Here is a 17,498-nt window from a genome sequence, read left to right as displayed (position 1 = left end):
TAAGCTGAATAAAGTAGCTGCTCTAGTCTACCCAGGGATTCCTACGTAGAAGGAGTCTTTTCACTTTTCTTATATTATAGGAACTCCTGACTCGGATCCTCTTAACCATGCTGTCTTCTTCCTGGTTTGCACATGAAAGACAGGCGGTAGGGTGCTTCTTCACAGGTAGGAATGTATCATAGACCCGTTTTTAAAAAGTATATTTATTTTATTAGTGAAGGTTTGCAAAGAGATTTCATTCATTCATTCATTCATTCATTCATTCGTTCATTCATGCTCACTTTCCCCACTCCCTCTCCTCCAATCCCCCTATGAGGCTATTCATCGTGAAGCACAAGGTTCCTAATCATCCATTCCCATAACTCACTATTGACTTTGGAATATTTCTTGACCATTTGTTTACACTAGTGATGCTGCTGCCATTCATACTCTAGTCACTTGAGGTCCTGGCAGATATTATTCTTGGATCCCTTCTCACCCAATGGATTCTTCATGTGGAAAACGCCCCAATATTCCTAAACAATAACCAACATCAGCCACCTGCGTGACTACCCTCTCCTTTTAACAAAGTAGACCTCATATATGTCTAAAAGTTGGTCTAATAATAAGCATGGTTATCCTAGCTTGATGAATACTTTCTTTGTCAGTTCTAATACGAGATTGACCAGTATGACATTCATTTTTAAAAATAATCACCATATTTTGTTGCTTGTGTATGCTTTAGCTTTTAAATCCTAATATTGTTGTTGTTAAGTGCCGTCGAGTAGCAGGCGACTCCTAGCGACCCTATGAAGGAGAGTCCTCGACGCTTGGGTGCCTTTCATCCTCTCTCCAGGTTCATAGGGTTTCCGGAGACAAGCTATTATGGAAGTAGATGTCACTCCTGCTTCCAAAATACTAATATAGAAAGCAAATAAATAAAAATTAAAGTTCATAATAAAGATAGTTCTTTGAAAATGAAAAACCTTGGGTTATCTTGTTGCTGTTTTTAAGTGTCACTGAGTGGACTATGACTCATAGCAATCCTATGAACAATGGAGCTGGGCCTTGCCATTTCTACAGCGTCATCTCTGACACACCTGAGGCCATTGATGCCATTGCTGTGTCATTCCATCTTGTATGGGTCTTCCTCTTTTTCGCTGACCCTCGCCCTCTCCAAGCCTGTTGCCTTTCAAGGGCTTGTCTATCCTAAAAACATGCCCAAAGTATCTGAGACAAGCTGTCCTTGGCTCCGTGGAACGACCTGGTAGCACATTCTCCCAGACATATTTGTTTGTTCTTTTGTTAGTGCTTGGAATAGTCAGTCCTCTTCTTCAACACCACAGCTCAAAAGCATCTATTCCTCTATCATCCTGACTCATTCTCCAACTCTCAGATGTATCACAAGTTATTAAGATACTTGGTTTAGATAATGTGCACCTTAGTGTTTAAACTGATAAAGTTGCACTTTGGAGAGATCCTTGACAGCATTTTTTTTCCAGTGTGACTTATCTTTCGATTTCTCAACTGTTGACAGCAAGGACATTGAGTATCTAAATAAGAAGCAATTGTAGACAACTTCAAACTTTTCTCAGTCTGTCATAATAGCTAACAGCTGTACAAAAATCAGACCTCATTTATTTAATTATTATTGCAAGTTTAAAGATAGTCGCTTTAATGAGCAAATAAATTTAAAAACATTTCTTTAACTGTTTTCACAAATTCAAGAGACGTTTGAAATTATGAATTGGAATAGTGCTGGCAGTCAGGAAATCAAAAGACGAGTTGCACTGGGAAAGTCTGCTGTCAGGGACCTCTCCAGAGTGCTGAAAAGCAACAATATCAGTCTAGAGACTGAGACTAAGGTGTGCCTAATCCAGGCCAGGGTCTTTGCAATTGCTTGCAATGTGTCGAAGAGCTGGACAATGAGTCAGGATGACAGAAAAAGAATTGACGCCTTTGAGCTGTAGTTTGGAGAAGAGTACTGAACATCCCATGGAAGGCCAAGAAAACGAATTGATAAGTCTTGGAAAAGATGCAGCCAGAGTGCTCCTTGGAGTCAAGAAAAATGCATCTTCACCTCACATACTTTGGGCATGTTGAATGACAAGATGCTGGAAAGAGTGGAAGGTCAGCAACGGAGAAGAAGACCCTCAACCAAGTGGACTGACACAGTGACTGCTGCAGTGGGCTCTTGTGTGTGAGGAAGTGTGAGGATGGCGCAGGATAGAACGGGTTCAGAGCTTTTGTTCATAGGGTCGCTATGAGTCATACTCGATTGAACAGCACCTAACAAAAACAACAATAATTATTTTGATGTCTAAATTGTCCAACTTTTGAGTGCTTCAAGTTTCCTTCTCCATTTAATGCATTCCTAATTGAGATTGTTCACCGCTTTAGTTTGCTTGGCTCCACAGTCAACACTCTTGGCACCAGTAGACAGGAAATTAAAAGGCACATTGCCATGGGAAAGTCTGCTGTTTGGGACCTCTCCAAAGTGCTGAAGAGCAATGGTGTCTCTCTGGAGATGAAGGTGCATTTGATACAGGCCATGGTCTTCGCAATCACTTGTTATGCATCAGAGAGTTGGACAATGACCAAGGAGGACAGAAAGAGAATTGATGCCTTTGAGCTGTGGTGCTGGAGAAGAGTATTGAGAGTTCCATGGACTGCTAGGAAAACAAACAGATTTGTCCTAGAAAGGGTTAAACCGGGTGGCTCTTTGGAGGCAAGGATTCTGAGGTTCCATCTAACATACTTTGGACATGTTGTAAGAAGAGACCAGTCTTTGGAGAAGGACATCGTGCTTAGGAGGGTGGAGGGACAGTGCAGGAGGGGAAGGCCCTCTATGAGGTGGATTGATTCGGTGACTGGGGTAGTCAGGATGGGAGTGTCAGAGATGGTGAGATTGGCACAAGACAGAGCAGAACTTAGGGCTATTGTACATAGGGTCGCTATGAGTTCCAAGAGACTCGATGGCACATAACAACAATAACAACAATTTTTTCATTTAAATAAACTAGCATTTAAAAAAGAATGTAATTATATAGGTAAATCTATCATCACTGACATTAAAATGTTCATGTTTCAGTAATTTTTAAATACTTCTTTCCTTCTATATGTATGATAAGCTGATTCAAAATCAGCTTATGAATTCCCCACTTGACCGTTGAAATAACCATCTCCCCAGAGAGTTCTGGTTCCTTTTAAAGAAGAATTATATTTTAAAACCAATATATGAATTGTGTGTGTGAGAAAGAAGTGGGAAAGGAAGATACATGCTTAGGAGATTGTCCGGGATTATCTAGATCATCTGGGAATATAGTGACAAGGGTCTTTAGAAGAGGAGGACAGAGAGATATATGATGCTGGTAGGTTAGAAGACACTCTGATAAGTAGGTGATATGAAGAAGGAGCAGAGTGACCTGAGAATGTTGGCCTCAGCAATTGGAGTAATGTAGCCATGAGCTGAAGAGTGGAAATATCCACCAGATGCAGAAGGAAGTAGGTGCTCACTTTACCTACAGCCCTGGAGGGAGTTATTGGTGAGGAAAACATACCACAGGAATTGCAAATATTCAAAACAGTAGATCTATTCTCAACAGTATATAAAAAAACAAAGAAAGGAAGAAAAGGGGAAACAGAAGAGGCTGCAATCAGAACAGCTCTCCACAAGATAATCACTCCATTTCGATGCTATACACAGTATAAAAGTCAGATGTTCACTAAGATAAGGTTTGTCCTGTGAACAAGTTAACTGAGGTCATCACACACACTGCTTCTCTGATATTACCGATGAACAGGATCTTTGTAGATGCAGGAAGAGTGAAACTTCCGGAAGGCTTTGTTCATGTTTGTGAGAACAGGACAGACTTTCCTACCTCTGATCCAACTCTTGTGTTTTCTCTAGCAAGGGGGGAGTTATTGTGAGGTACCCTCCAGTTGACTGACTCATAGCATCCTATGAACAACAGATCTGAACCTTGCTCTAGCCTGCGTCAGCCTCTGCCATTGTACAGCCCATTGTCACAGTCACTGTGGCAATCTGTCTAACGGAGGGTTGTCTTGGCTTTTACCACCTGCTCCCAGCATGATGTGTTTGTTGGGTCCCCCGCTCCCCAAGGGCTGGCTCCTCCTGCCAACTTGTTCAAAGGAGGTGAGAATAAGTTTCCCCTTCCTTGGCAGGAGTACCTCAGTTACACTTCTTCCAAAACAGACTTACCTGTCCTTTTGACAGTATATGAAATACTAAAAAATTTCTCTACTACTTAAATTCAAAGTCATCAATTCTTTTTTGCATTCTTTCTTATTTATTGTCAATATGGAAAATACCATGTCTTGGATCAGGCCAACCTGACAATAAAGTGGCAACCTTAGCACTATGGAAAGGTCTTTGATAGCAGATTTTCCTAGTGCAACACATCTTTTGATTTCTTGGCTGCTGTTACCACAGATGTGGATTGTGGGTCCAAGTAAAATGCACTCATCACTACTGGGCCAGCTGGCAGCATCATGATATATGGTGAAGAGAATGAGATTGTTAACAGCTTCAGTTTGCTTGGCTCCACAATCAACACTCTTGGTACCAGCAGCAAGGAAATTAAAAGATGAATTGCATTGGGAAAGTCAGCTGTCAAGGACCTCTCCAGAGTACTGAAGAGCAACGGTGCCAGTCTAGAGACTAAGATGTGCCTGATCTAGACCATGGTCTTTGCAATCATTTGCTGTGCACCAGAGAGCTGGACAATGACTAGGGATGATAGAAGGAGAATTGATGCCTTTGAGCTGTGGTGCTGGAGAGGAGTATTGGACATACCATGGACTGCTAGGAGAACCAACATTTTCATCCTGGAGAGGGTGAAGCCAGGCTGCTCCTTGGAGGCATTGATTCAGAAGCTTTGTCTGACATACTTTGGGCATGTTGCAAGGAGGTATCAGTCCTTGGAGAGCGACATCAAGCTAGGCAGGGTGAAGGGATAGTGCATGAGAGGAAGACTCTTGATGAGACTCAGTGATTGGGATAATAGGGGTAGGTGTGTCAGAGACAATAAGGTTGGCTCAAAATAGAGCAGGGTTCAGAGCTGTTGTACATAGGGTTACTATGAGTCATAAGTAACTTAACAGTACATAAGTATAACAACAACAACAACAACATTGACAATTTCAATCTTTTCTCCATTTATCGTAATGTTGCCTATTGGTCCAGTGATGAGGGTTTTTGTTTTCTTGAAGCTGAGAGATAATTTATATTGAAGACTTGAGTCTTTGATCTTCTTCTGTATGGCCCCAATGTTAACTCTTCCTTCTAACGTGACCTTACACTTTTCATATGCTAACATTATGTGTGAATGATGAAGACACTCTCCTAGGGAATGAATGGAGGATGCGCGGCATGGATGCAAGCCTGGAGAACTTCTCTAAAATGGTAATTAGAACTCATCTCAAGCTCAATGTGCATCCAAGAGACAGTTTCTGCCAAATACATACTGCCAGTCCTTGGTGATGTACAGATACAGCCCATCTCAATCTCTGCGACTGGTCTGCAGAATTGTGAGGAATAAATTTCTATTGTTTCTGGCTGCTACAACTTCTTACAGCAGGGCTAGGAAACTAATGCAGTATTTTTACCTGCTGTGAATCTGAGCTTGCAAGAGTACAATATCAGAATAAAATATCTATGGGGAAATTATTCCACATAAAGAGAAAACAGACCATGAAGTAATTTTGTAGACATTGTGATGGTGTTTTATCCTTTTGCAACCAAGTCTGAGGAAGGATGAATTAGATGAGCAGTAACTTTTTCAAATAATGGCTTATGTGGGACAAACAAAATCCTCGCTTCTTTCCTAGTCACCAATAAAAAAGGGTTGTAAACAAACATACATTAAGTTTGACCTTAATTGTTGCTGTAATTATTGTCTGCTCCCAGAGTGTGCAAAGCAGGGGATAAGAAAACAGCAGCAGTCTTAACAAACTCTGCTTACTATGCTTGACATGAGAAGCAATCTCTGAAACACATTTAGTCTCCAACATTATGATGCTATTATTGTTGTTATTAAAAATGTCTTTCTTCGGGGCGCTGGCTGAAAATCGCCTGTGACTTCATCCATAGCCACTGGTGAGAGTCAGTGCCCAGAGCCATCAGGGGCTTTAAGCTCGTTGCCCACTGCTGTGGTGTGGACAGCTGAAACCCAGGCCCCGACAGGCACCTGGGGGGGGAAAAAACCCAGACTCTACTTCATGCTCTGCTGGAGAAGGAGGGGCAGTCTCCTGTACCAGTCAGATCCAATTTGACGGTATACACACACACACACACACACACACACACACACACTTCTTCTTTTTTAAAAAAAGACTACTTCAGCCGTCGCGCCCTCTGCCCAGGGCGGGCTGCCCTCGGCCCCCTGCCCGGGACGAGCCGTCGCGGCCCTCTGCCCGGGGTGGGCTGCCCTCGGCCCTCTGCCAGGGGCGAGCCGTCGCGGCCCTCTGCCCGGGGTGGGCTGCCCTCGGCCCTCTGCCAGGGGCGAGCCGTCGTGACCCTCTGCCTGGGGCGAGCTGCACTTGGCCCCTGGCTCGGGGCGAACCATCGTGGCCCTCAGGAGCAAGATGGCAAGCAGCTGTAACCCAAGACCACCAGTAAGGTGATAAAGCGTCCTCCCTTCCCCCCTTTATATCTACGCCCCTGTTCAGCATGAAGAAGCCGGAGAGTAGGCATCCAATTCCCAAATCAATAAGACAGTTGGTTTAATTACTATTGGAAAATGCTTGTCATTCCTCTGTAGCATCTGGTCCCCACTGGACCCTCATCATTTCCTTCACCTGCTCCCCCCACCGACCAAACGGTGCAGCTCTGCAACTGCATCCTGGCCCATCCTCACCCTTCTGCCCCCAACCCTCACCTCCTTGTACCCCCAATATGTTTTTCCCAATTAAAAAAAATGTCTTTCTTCACAATTCCAATACGGTTACCCAATTCATTTTTCAAGGAGATGGAAAGGGAAATTATGAAATTTATTTGGAAAAGCAGAGACCCAGAATAAGCAAAACTCTTCTTAGAAACAAAAATAAGGTTGGAGGCATAGCACTCCCTGACCTCAAAGCCTACTACACAGCAGTGGAAAACAAAGCAGCATGGTACTGGTACAATGACAGGCACCCAGACCAACAGAGCAGAATTGAGAACCCAGAAATAGACCCAGATAGCTACAGTCAACTGATATTCAACAAAGAAATAAAAACTATCAAATTTGCTAACGACAACCTCTTCAACAAATGGTGCCGGCAAAACTGGACTGCTACCTGCAGAAAGCTGAAACGGGATCCACATCTCACACCACCCACAAAAATCAATTCAAGGTGGATCAGAGACCTGGGAGTAATGCTCAGAACCATAAAGTTCATCAGAGACAAACTGGGATAAAACTTAAAAGGCCTAGTCTATGGTGTAAAGAGATTGACACATATAGCCTGAAATGCACAAACTGAAGAAAATAAAATTGGTGAATGGGACTTTCTAAAAATTAAATCTCTGTGCACATAAAAAACTTTTCCCAGCAGAGTGGGGGGAAAAAACAACAAACAAATCTTACCAACTGAAAACTAACATTTGGCAAGTCCATTTCAGACAAGAATCTTCTAATGAAAGTTTGCAGAATACTCCTGGGCCTCAAAAAGGTGTGAGGGAGTGGGGGAGAAAGGGAGAGAGAGAGAGAGAGAAAGAGAAAAAAAGAAAACAAACACTAATAACCCAATCACAATGTGGGCAAAAGACATGGAAAGAATTTTCACAGAGGAAGATATTTGAATGGCAAACAGATGCATGAAGAAATGCTCAAAATCATTGGCAATAAGAGAGACGCAAATCAAAACCACAATGAGGTGCTCACTTCGGCAGCACATATACTAAAATTGGAACGATACAGAGAAGATCAGCAAGAAGTGTCCCAAAAAAGAAAAAGAAAAAAAAAAAACCAACCCACAACGAGATACCATCTTACTCCAATAGCAGTGGCAAAGCTTAACAGGGAAGCAAATAATAAATGTTGGAGAGGATGTGGCAAGATAGGAACTCTTATACATTGTTGGAGGGATTGTACAATGGTACAACCACTCTGGAAGGCAGCTGGCACTTCCTTAAAAAGCTGCACATAGAAATTCTATTATGATCCAGCTATTCCTCTACTTGGAATAAACCCAGAGAAAATGAGAACTGAAGCATGAGACTTGTACACCACTGTTCACAGCAGCATTATTCACTATCGCAAGAACATTGAAACAACCCAGATGTCCAACCACAATCAAATGGCTCCATTTCAGGAAATAAGTTTTCAATAGTGTCTTTTTTCTTTTCTACCAGCATGTGAGTTTTCACTAAGACAGGTCTATAAAATCAGAAAAAAAATTTATAACATTATTGAGAGTTAATGAGACAGGTTAAGAGCTAACAAGATCCTAAGAGAAGCCAAATCCTCACTTTTATAAGCATGATTTCTGCTTCTTTTGACCTTAAACCAAACAATGGATGAAACGAAAATATAAAGTAATACAAAACTTACACAATGGAGCACAGAACACCCTGCCCGTAGGCTAACCTATACACTGGGATACAGAACAACCTTAACATAAGTGTTAGCTTAGCTGTTGTGGCCATTGTTGCTAAGTGCTGTCAAGGTCAAGTCCGACTCATAGTGACCCTGGACAACAGATTTGAACCTGTCCTTCCCTGTGCCATCTCCATCATCTCTGATACACTTGAGCCCATTCCTGCGGTCACTGTGTCAGTCCATCTTCTTGAGGACCTTGCTCTCTTTAGCTGGCCCTCCACTTTCCAAGCATGATATCTCTCTCCACGGAATAGCCTCTCCTCACGATAGGCTCAGAGTAGGTGAGCGGAAGCTTTAAAGTCTTTGCCCCACCAACGAGCACTTTGGCAGCACTTTTCCCGAGACGTAGCTGTCTGCGTCTTGGCAGTCCATGAGAGTCAGTGCTCTCTCCCAACGCACAACTCAAGGACATCAGCTTTTCTTCTGTCATCCTCATTCATTGTCCAGCTCTCGGATAGATTGCAAATGACTGAAAAGACCACGGCCTGAATCAAGTGCATCTTAATCTTTAAACTGTCATTCATAGGGTCACTAAGAGTCATAGTTAATTGAGGGAATTAGCAACAACAAGCTTACATCATACACTGATGACTGAGAAATAATAGGTGGAGCTTTGTTTTAATATTTCATATATTAATATTTCCTGAGTTTTTACACACACAAAACACCCATGTGTACACACACCTATACATATTCATTTCTACATGTGTTTGAATTATCATTCAAAGGAAACAAAACCTCAAACTCTTTGCCATTGAGTTAGCACCAACCCACAGCTTTCCCCGAGGCTGTGAACGGCACAGATTATCCAGCCCTCTCCCCTGGTGCTTCGGCTGGATTCGAACAGCCAGAGAAGTTCATTCTTTGTATTAGCAGATAGCTCTCTCTGAATGACACCGTCAGAGGTCCCTTGATGTATCAATTAGGACATTTTATAGTTAAGTAACAGAAGACCACGTCTAAAATGGCTTAAGCAGAACAGGTTTCTTTTGCTCATTTTAAAGAAGTTGTAAGGAGAATGAGTTTCAGAGGTTTGAAACGGCACCATGGTCATTATGGACCAAGCATGCGCTCAGGGTGTTTGAAACCACCTCTCACATTGGTCTCTGTTTCCACAGCACCCTCCGGAGGGCGCCCTTCACCTCTGCGTTCCTCAGGCTGTAAATCAGGGGGTTCAGCATTGGGTTGAAAAGGCTGTAGAAGAGAGACAGAATCTTCTTCTGTTCTTGAGAATGGCTGGACTTGGGGGCCATGTACATGACGATGGCACTGCCAAAGAAGAGCCCCACCACACAGAGGTGGGAGGAGCAGGTGGAGAAGGCCTTTCTGCGCCCCTCCCCAGACTGGATCCTCAGGATGGCGACGAGGATGCGGGTGTAGGAGACCAGCACCAGGCAGAGGGGTCCCACCAACACACACACAGAGCCAGCAAAGAGGACCACGTGGTTGAGTCTGGTGTCTGCACAGGCCAGCTTGAATACTGACATGATTTGACAGAAAAAGTGGTTGATTGTTTGTGGACCACAGAAAGGCAGTCTCAGAATAAGAGAGAGATGCACCAGCGCCAAAAGGAAGCTAAAGACCCAGCAGGTGGCAGCCAGACCCGTGCACACCCTCCAGCTCATCACAATGGTGTACTGCAAGGGGTGGCAGATGGCCACGTACCGGTCATAGGACATCACCACCAGAACCATGCACTCCGTGACCGCGAGCGCCAGGTACAGAAACGTCTGCAGAAGGCATGGACCAAAGGCGATGGTCTTCTTCTGCATCACGAGATTTGCTAGCATCTTGGGAACAGTGCTCGAGGCGTAGGACATGTCAACGACGGCCAGGTGTGAGAGGAAGAAGTACATGGGGGTGTGCAGTCTGGGGTCCAGCCAGATGAGCCCTAGTATGGTCCCGTTCCCCAACATGGTAAGACTGTAAAACAGTGAAAATAACCCAAAGAGGAAAACCTCCAGCGCTGGGTCAACCTGGAACCCCAGCAGGACGGCCTCTGTGATCCAGGTCTGGTTGTTCCTCATGTTCTTGGGACAAAGATACACATATAAAAAAGGAAAAAATAATTTTACATAGTGGAATCATATACCAGAGACCTACGCTGTTGACTCATAAATTTTATAGCACTTGCTTGCTTTCATAAGTTTTGAAATCTTCGATAGAAGCGATTATTTCATTTAGGAGCCCTGATGGCACAATAAGGAGATGTGGTGACTTAGTCCATAGAGCTACAAACCAGAAGGCGAATGAACATCTCCAGGGTTCAAATCCACGCTCAGCTCCTTGAGAGAATGATGAGCAATCTCCTCCCGTTAGTGCAAAGTCTCGGGCTGCTGTGAGTCAGAATTAACTCAACGGCAAATCAAGCCAGTTTTAGATTGGGGTGTGAGTGGCACATGGTTAAAAGTAGCAGTTAAAGGGCCAAACAGAGGCTCCCTTTGGCCAAACTAAAAGAGCTTTATCATATTTGACCTGAGCAGGGCAGAGTCGAGAGGGAGGCATGTTTTGGGCATGGCTGAGAAGACACTGTCCTGATTGAAAAACGGAATTCTGAGTTGCTCCTGATACTGAACCAACTATTTCCTGAACAACATCAAAATTATGGCAGGGGGAGAGTTGGCGATTGAACAAAAACTGAAGTCTGCAGGACACAGATCTGGTAATTTGCTCCAACCAAGTTTACAGCCTGGGAAATCCTCCTGAGGCATTCGACTCTGTCGTGCAGGAAAGTCGTGCACGGGACTCAGCTCGACCCCACCTAGTAGCAAGGTAGTTCCATTTGTCTCTTAAGAGAAACTTGTTAGGTTGTTTTAGAATTTAATTTTTCCAGGAATATGAGGCAATATTAAAAAGTGACAATAGCAAAAGGTAATTTTTAACATAGAAACAAGAACTCAATGGTTCAAGTAGGTTCATCACCAGCAAGCAGTCTGGGTAGGTTTTTACTGGATTAATACATAATTGTTGTTGTTGTTGATGTTGCTATTGTGTGGCATCAGGTTGAAACCAACTCATAGCTGGCCCTCCAGTGGGTTTCCAAAGACAGTAAATTGCATAGGGTGAGATTGCCCATCCTTCTCCTGCAGAGAAGCTGGTGGATTTGAACTGCATGACTTTGGTATGGTAGTTTGGGCTTCTTAGCTCAAGGCCACCAGAGCTCCCTATTCATTCAGAGAGAATCTATAACTCTAAAACACTGTATCGTCAAGATCCTCCTGTGTGAATGAGAGCAAAAGAACACATTTCTGTTGTACTAATTATCAGGTAACCAGGACCTACAGATCCTCATATTACTCAGTTTGCCAAATAAACGAAAACCTATTGGTATTCTAACATAAAAAAGATGCTGAACATAGCATATTCTGCTACATCATAGTCACTTTTCTTTATGAGGTAGAAGAAAATTATTTTGTATTTCAAAAATTAATGTTACTTCTTTAAAATAAATTAATTTGTCCCATAAAAGAGATGTTTAACAAGCACCTGAAGATTGTTAATATTCCTGGAAAGAGGTGAAAACACAAAATAAGGTAGTATAAATTTGACCGTGGGTATAGATTATTACATTATATAGAAATGCACTATAGTTGTTGTTAGGTGTTGCGGAGTTGAGTACGTTTTATAGTAACCCTATGAACAACAGATCTGAACCCTGTCCTGTCCTGTGCCAACCTCACAATCTCTGACACCTCGAGCCCTTTGTAGTAGTCACTGTGTCAATCCACCTGGTTGAGGGTTTTCCATCCTGCTGTACCTCCACTTTTCCAAGTATGATGTCCTTCTCCACGGAATGGCCTCTCTTAGCAACATTCCCACATTATGAGAGACAAAGCTTCATCATCCTTGCTTTTAAGGAGAAATCTGACTTCACCTTCCTCAAAACATATCTGTTCTTTTGAGATACTCAGTCCTCTTCTCTAACACCATAGTTCAAAAGCATCAATTTTTCTTCCATCATCCTTATTCATTGCCCAGCTCTCAGATGCACAGCAAGTGAAAAGACCATGGTCTGAATCAGGCACACCTTAGTCTTCAAATTAACATTGCTGCTCCCAGTTATTTGGAGAGGTCCCCAACTGCAGACTTCCCCAGTGCAACATGTCTTCTTGATTGCCCGACTGCTGGTTGTTGTTGTTGTTGTTGTTGTTATGTGCCATTGAGTCTCTTGTGACTCATAGTGACCCTATGTACAAGAGCCCTAAATGCCGGTCTATCCTGTGCCAACCTCTCCGTCTCAAACACACTCATTCCCATCACTCCACTCACAGAATCAATCCATCTCACCAAGGGTCTTCCTCTCCTTCCATCCTCCACTCTCCCAAGCATGATGTCTCTCTCCAAGGACCAGTCCCTCCTTCCAACATGCCCAAAGTATATCAGATGAAGCTTCAGAATCCTTGACTACACGGAGCATTCTGGCTTCACTCTCTCCAGGACAAACCTGTTTATTCTCCTGGCAGTCCATGGTATATTCAACTCTCTTCTCCAGCACCACAGCTCAAAGGCATAAATTCTCTTTCTATCATCCCTGTTGATTGCTGGTACCAAGTGTATTGATTGTGGATTCAAGTAAGATGAAGTCATTGACAGTTTCAATCTTTTCTCCATCTATTATGATGTTGCCTATCTGTCCAGTGGTGTGAAATTTCTTTTCTTGATGTTGAAATGCAATTCATATTGAAAGCTGCAGTGTTTGACCATCTGCATCAAGTATTTCAAGTTGTCCTTACTCTCAGCAAAGTTGTGCCTGCATACTGAAGGTTATTGTTGAGTCTTCCTTTAATTCTTATGCCACATTCTTCTTCCTTGTCCAGCTTCAAATAATGTGTATGCTGAATAATTTGCTCAGCATACAGACTGAATAGGTATGGAGAAAGGATACAACCTTGCCACACACTTTTCTTTATTTTAAACCATGTAATGTTCCTTTGTTCTGTTTGCACAACAGCCTCTTGCTCTAGGTATAGGTTTCACATGAGTACAATTGAGTATTCTAGGATTCCCATTCTTCTCAGTGTTAGCTATAACTTGTTATAATCTGCACATCCAAATGCCTTTGCACAGTCAATGAAACACAAATAGACAGTCTTCTGGCATTCTTTGTCCTCAGCCAGGATTCATCTGACATCAGCAATGTAACCTGGATGCCACACCCACTGCTGAATCCAGCTTGAACATCTGGCAGTTTTCAACGTACTGATTCAGACATCTTTGAATGATCTTCAGTAGCATTTTACTTGCATATGATATTAAAGTATTGTTCATTAGTTTCCATACTCTGCTGGATCATCTTTCTTGGGAATGGGGACATTCTTTAGATCTCTTCCAGTCTGTCACCCAGACTAGCGTAGACTGGTAAGCACGTCTAGGACAGCATCTGTCATTTGAAACATGTTAGTCGGTATCTTGTCAATTCCTGGGGCTTTCTTTTTCACCAATGCCTTCATTGTAGCTTGAATGTCTCCCTTCAATACCACTGGCTCTTGAGCATATAGTGTTTCCTAAAATATTTCAGTTTTGGTTATTTCCCGTGGCACGATGGTTCTGTGTATCCCCTCCATCATCTTCTTTTTTTTTTGGTTTTTTTTTTAAAAAAAATTAAAATTTATTATTATTTATACCATCATTCACTTTTATACAATTAGTCATATACATTTTTTAATTCATGTACATTTAGTTTTATACAGTCATTTCCATACATAGTGTTGTGTGTGTGTGTTTATCCTGATTTATTTACAAAGTTTGAATATATTGTTTTTCACAAAAAATCCTTCCCATTTCCTTCACCCCACCCACTGATCGAATTGTGCAACCTTATCATTAACTCCCTACCCAACCCCCATCCTCACCCCTCTATTTCCACCCTCCCCTCACCTTAGATCCTCAAACTCATTCTACAATAATGGTTTTATACAGTATTTGTCTTTGTGGGACTGAGTTAGTTTACTAAGCATAATGTTCTCCAGTCCCTCCCACACCACGTAGTAGTTTACAAAATGATTGCTCCTGTGTGCTGCACCGTATTGCATTCTGTGAATGTATCACAACTTCTCAATCCTTTTGTTTGTGGTTGTACATTTGGGCTGTTTCCAAGTTTTTGTGATGGTAAATAATGCTGTTATGAACATTGTTGTACATGTTTCCAATAAATGGTGCTGAAAAAACTGGACTGCTATCTGCAGAAAACCGAAACAGGATCCACATCTCATACCATACACAAAAATCACCTCTAGGTGTATAAGAGACTTGGGGGTAAAGCCCAAAGCCAAAAAGTTCATAAGAGACAAACTGGGATCAAGCTTAGAAGCCCTAGTCTATGGTATAAAGAGACTGTCAAATACAGCCAGAAATACAATATGAAGAGGATAAAATTGATGAATGAGACCTTCTAAAGACTAATTCCCTGTGTTCATCAAAAACTTTTTCCAGCAGGGTGAAATGAAAACCTACTGACTGGGAACAAACATTGAGAAATAACATCTCAGACAAGAGTCTCATAAAGAAAGTTTATAGAATATTCCTGGGCTTCCACAAGAAAAAGACTGATAATACAATTACAAAATGGACGAAAGACATGGAAAGAATTTTTACAGAGGATGATATCCAAATGGTTCACAGACATATGAAGAAATGCTCCAAATCACTGGCTATAAGAGAAATGCAAATCAAAACCACAATAAGATATCATCTCAATACAGTAGCAGTGGCAAAGTTTAATAGGACTGCAAGTAACAAATGTTGGAGAGGATGTGGTGAGATACGAAGTCTTTTACGTTGTTGGTGGAATTGTAAAATGATACAATCACTCTGGAAGGCAGTTTGGTGCTTCGTCAAAAAGCTAAACATAGAAATTCTGTATGATCCAGCTATTCCAATGCTTGGAATATATCATCCATCTCCTTTTGATGCCTCCTGGATCATTTGAGATTTTGCCTGTAACATCTCTTAGTATTGCAACTCAATGCTGGAATTTGTTTTTCAGTTCTTTCAGCTTGAGAAATGCCAAGTAAGTTTGTCCCTTTTTAGTCTCCATTTCTAGGTCTTTGCATATTCCTTTATGATACTTTACTTTGTCTTCTCGAGCTGCCCTTTGACATCTCCTGTTCAGCTCTTTTACTTTAACATCTTCTCACTTAGTTTTGGCTTCTTGACACTCTAGTACAATTTTCAGGGATTCTTCTGAAAAATTTCAAACATGCAATCAAGGTATATTAATGATAATTGGTGATTAGAATGCAAAAGTTGGAAACAATGCAGAAGGAAGGGTAGTTGGAAAGTATGAACTTGTTGACAGAAATGAGGCTGAAAATTGAATGATCACATTTTGCATGTTCAATGATTTACTCATTGCAAATACCTTTTGTAAGAAACAGTGGGGTTTGTTACACATGGACCTCACTAGATGGACAGCACAGGAATCAGATTGACTATGTCTGTGGAAGGCATCACTGCAAAAACCCATTATCAACTTTTAAAACCCAGCTAAGTGTCAGCTGTGGATCAGACTATCAATTCCTCATGTGCAAGTTCAAATAGAGGCCAAAGAAAATGAAAATAAGTCCATGAGAACCAAAATATGATCTTGAGTTTATTACATCTAAATTTAGAAATAATTTTAAGAATAAGTTTGAAGCATTAAATACTGCTTATCGAAGCCATGATTTGTGGGATGACATTAAGCATTTTATCCATGAAGAGAGTAAAATGCCACTACAAAGACAGGAGAGAAAAAAACAACAAAATGGATGTCAGAAGAAACACTCATAATTGCACTAGAACATCAAGAAGCCAAAACAAAGGAAGAAGATGTTGTAGTAAATGTTTTTATACTCATCCATTAAAAGACAGAGACCTTCATATTAGATTTAAAATGTATGGTCCAGTTATAAAAACAGTAATTTCAGCAAATGGTTCTTAGCAGAGGAAGAAAGATAAACTACGGAGTAAGTTTTAGAACACTCTGGAGCCCCCTTTTCAATAATAATAAGGAAGAAAGCTGATTGGATGGTTTTTAGATTCCTTTCTGGTCAGGCTGCCACAGTAGATTAAGCCTTTGGGCTGCTAACAGAAAAACTGGCTGTTTAAGTCTATCAGTTGCTTCACAAGGGAAAGATGCAAAAATCTGCTTCCAAAAAGAAGCAGGCTTTGGGAAGCCAAGTGGAGTCAGAACTGGCTCGGTAGCAATGGGGTTAGTTTGCCAGGTTTTCAGGCTGGCAAACAGTCAGGGACATCTCTCGCCAGAAGTGTAACTGAGAGGATGCAGAATGTAGAGTTTCATGTGGTCTAAAAAAAGTGGAGATCAGTTACCACTCTGCGCCCTAACATGGGAGGAGGTGATCATGTGAATGATACTCATTTTTTTCTTCCTAAACATGATAAATTCTGCCAGTGTCCTGCCCTCCTCTTCTCCAGTAGGTGTGATGATGATGGTTTAGTCACAGAGGTATAGCTTCTAAGATTTTCCTCAAATTGGTCTTGAATCCATTGGAACATTCACAGAGATGGAAAAAGTTGATGCCGAGTCAGCTGTTTCACGGAGCAGGTTCAGTAAACTTCACCTATAAATACTCTTTCCCAGTCTGAACTGGGATTGGATGTAGAGGAGGCTTCAGGGTGGAGAGCTTCATATGTGAACCATGCTAAGATCAACTCACTGGCAAGAAGTATACTGAGGAACCCAAAGAGCAAGCTAAATAAAAAGTTGTACCCTACCCCTACCCTCCACCCCAACCCAGAGCAGTTTAGAAATGACTCACCTCCTCCTAGGTGTCCACCATACAGGTGTGTGGCTAGGTAGAGAAGTTAAGGTCTCAGGAAGAAGGGAGGGACCCCATACCAGGGAGGATCCTGGCATGAATTTCATCAGCTATAAACTAATCTTCATGGATTGCCTCGTGTAGCACAGATCTTAAA

The 17,498-nt window shown here is 42.0% G+C and overlaps 1 protein-coding gene across 1 annotated transcript; it reads right to left on the bottom strand.

Moving 5' to 3' along the window:
* Positions 1-9,676: 9,676 nt before the first annotated feature.
* On the bottom strand, positions 9,677-10,609 carry LOC102867949 (olfactory receptor 2A12-like). The gene has a single exon (XM_006887182.1). It carries the CDS (start codon positions 10,607-10,609, stop codon positions 9,677-9,679), a length of 933 nt encoding a protein of 310 aa, XP_006887244.1.
* Positions 10,610-17,498: the final 6,889 nt, after the last annotated feature.

This window comes from Elephantulus edwardii, unplaced genomic scaffold, assembly GCF_000299155.1.
Source record: "Elephantulus edwardii isolate Elephantulus edwardi_28Jun2011 unplaced genomic scaffold, EleEdw1.0 scaffold00055, whole genome shotgun sequence".
Taxonomy (NCBI): Eukaryota; Metazoa; Chordata; class Mammalia; order Macroscelidea; family Macroscelididae; genus Elephantulus; species Elephantulus edwardii.
Note: the sequence above shows the minus strand (reverse complement) of the source record. Positions and strands in the feature narration are given on the sequence as shown.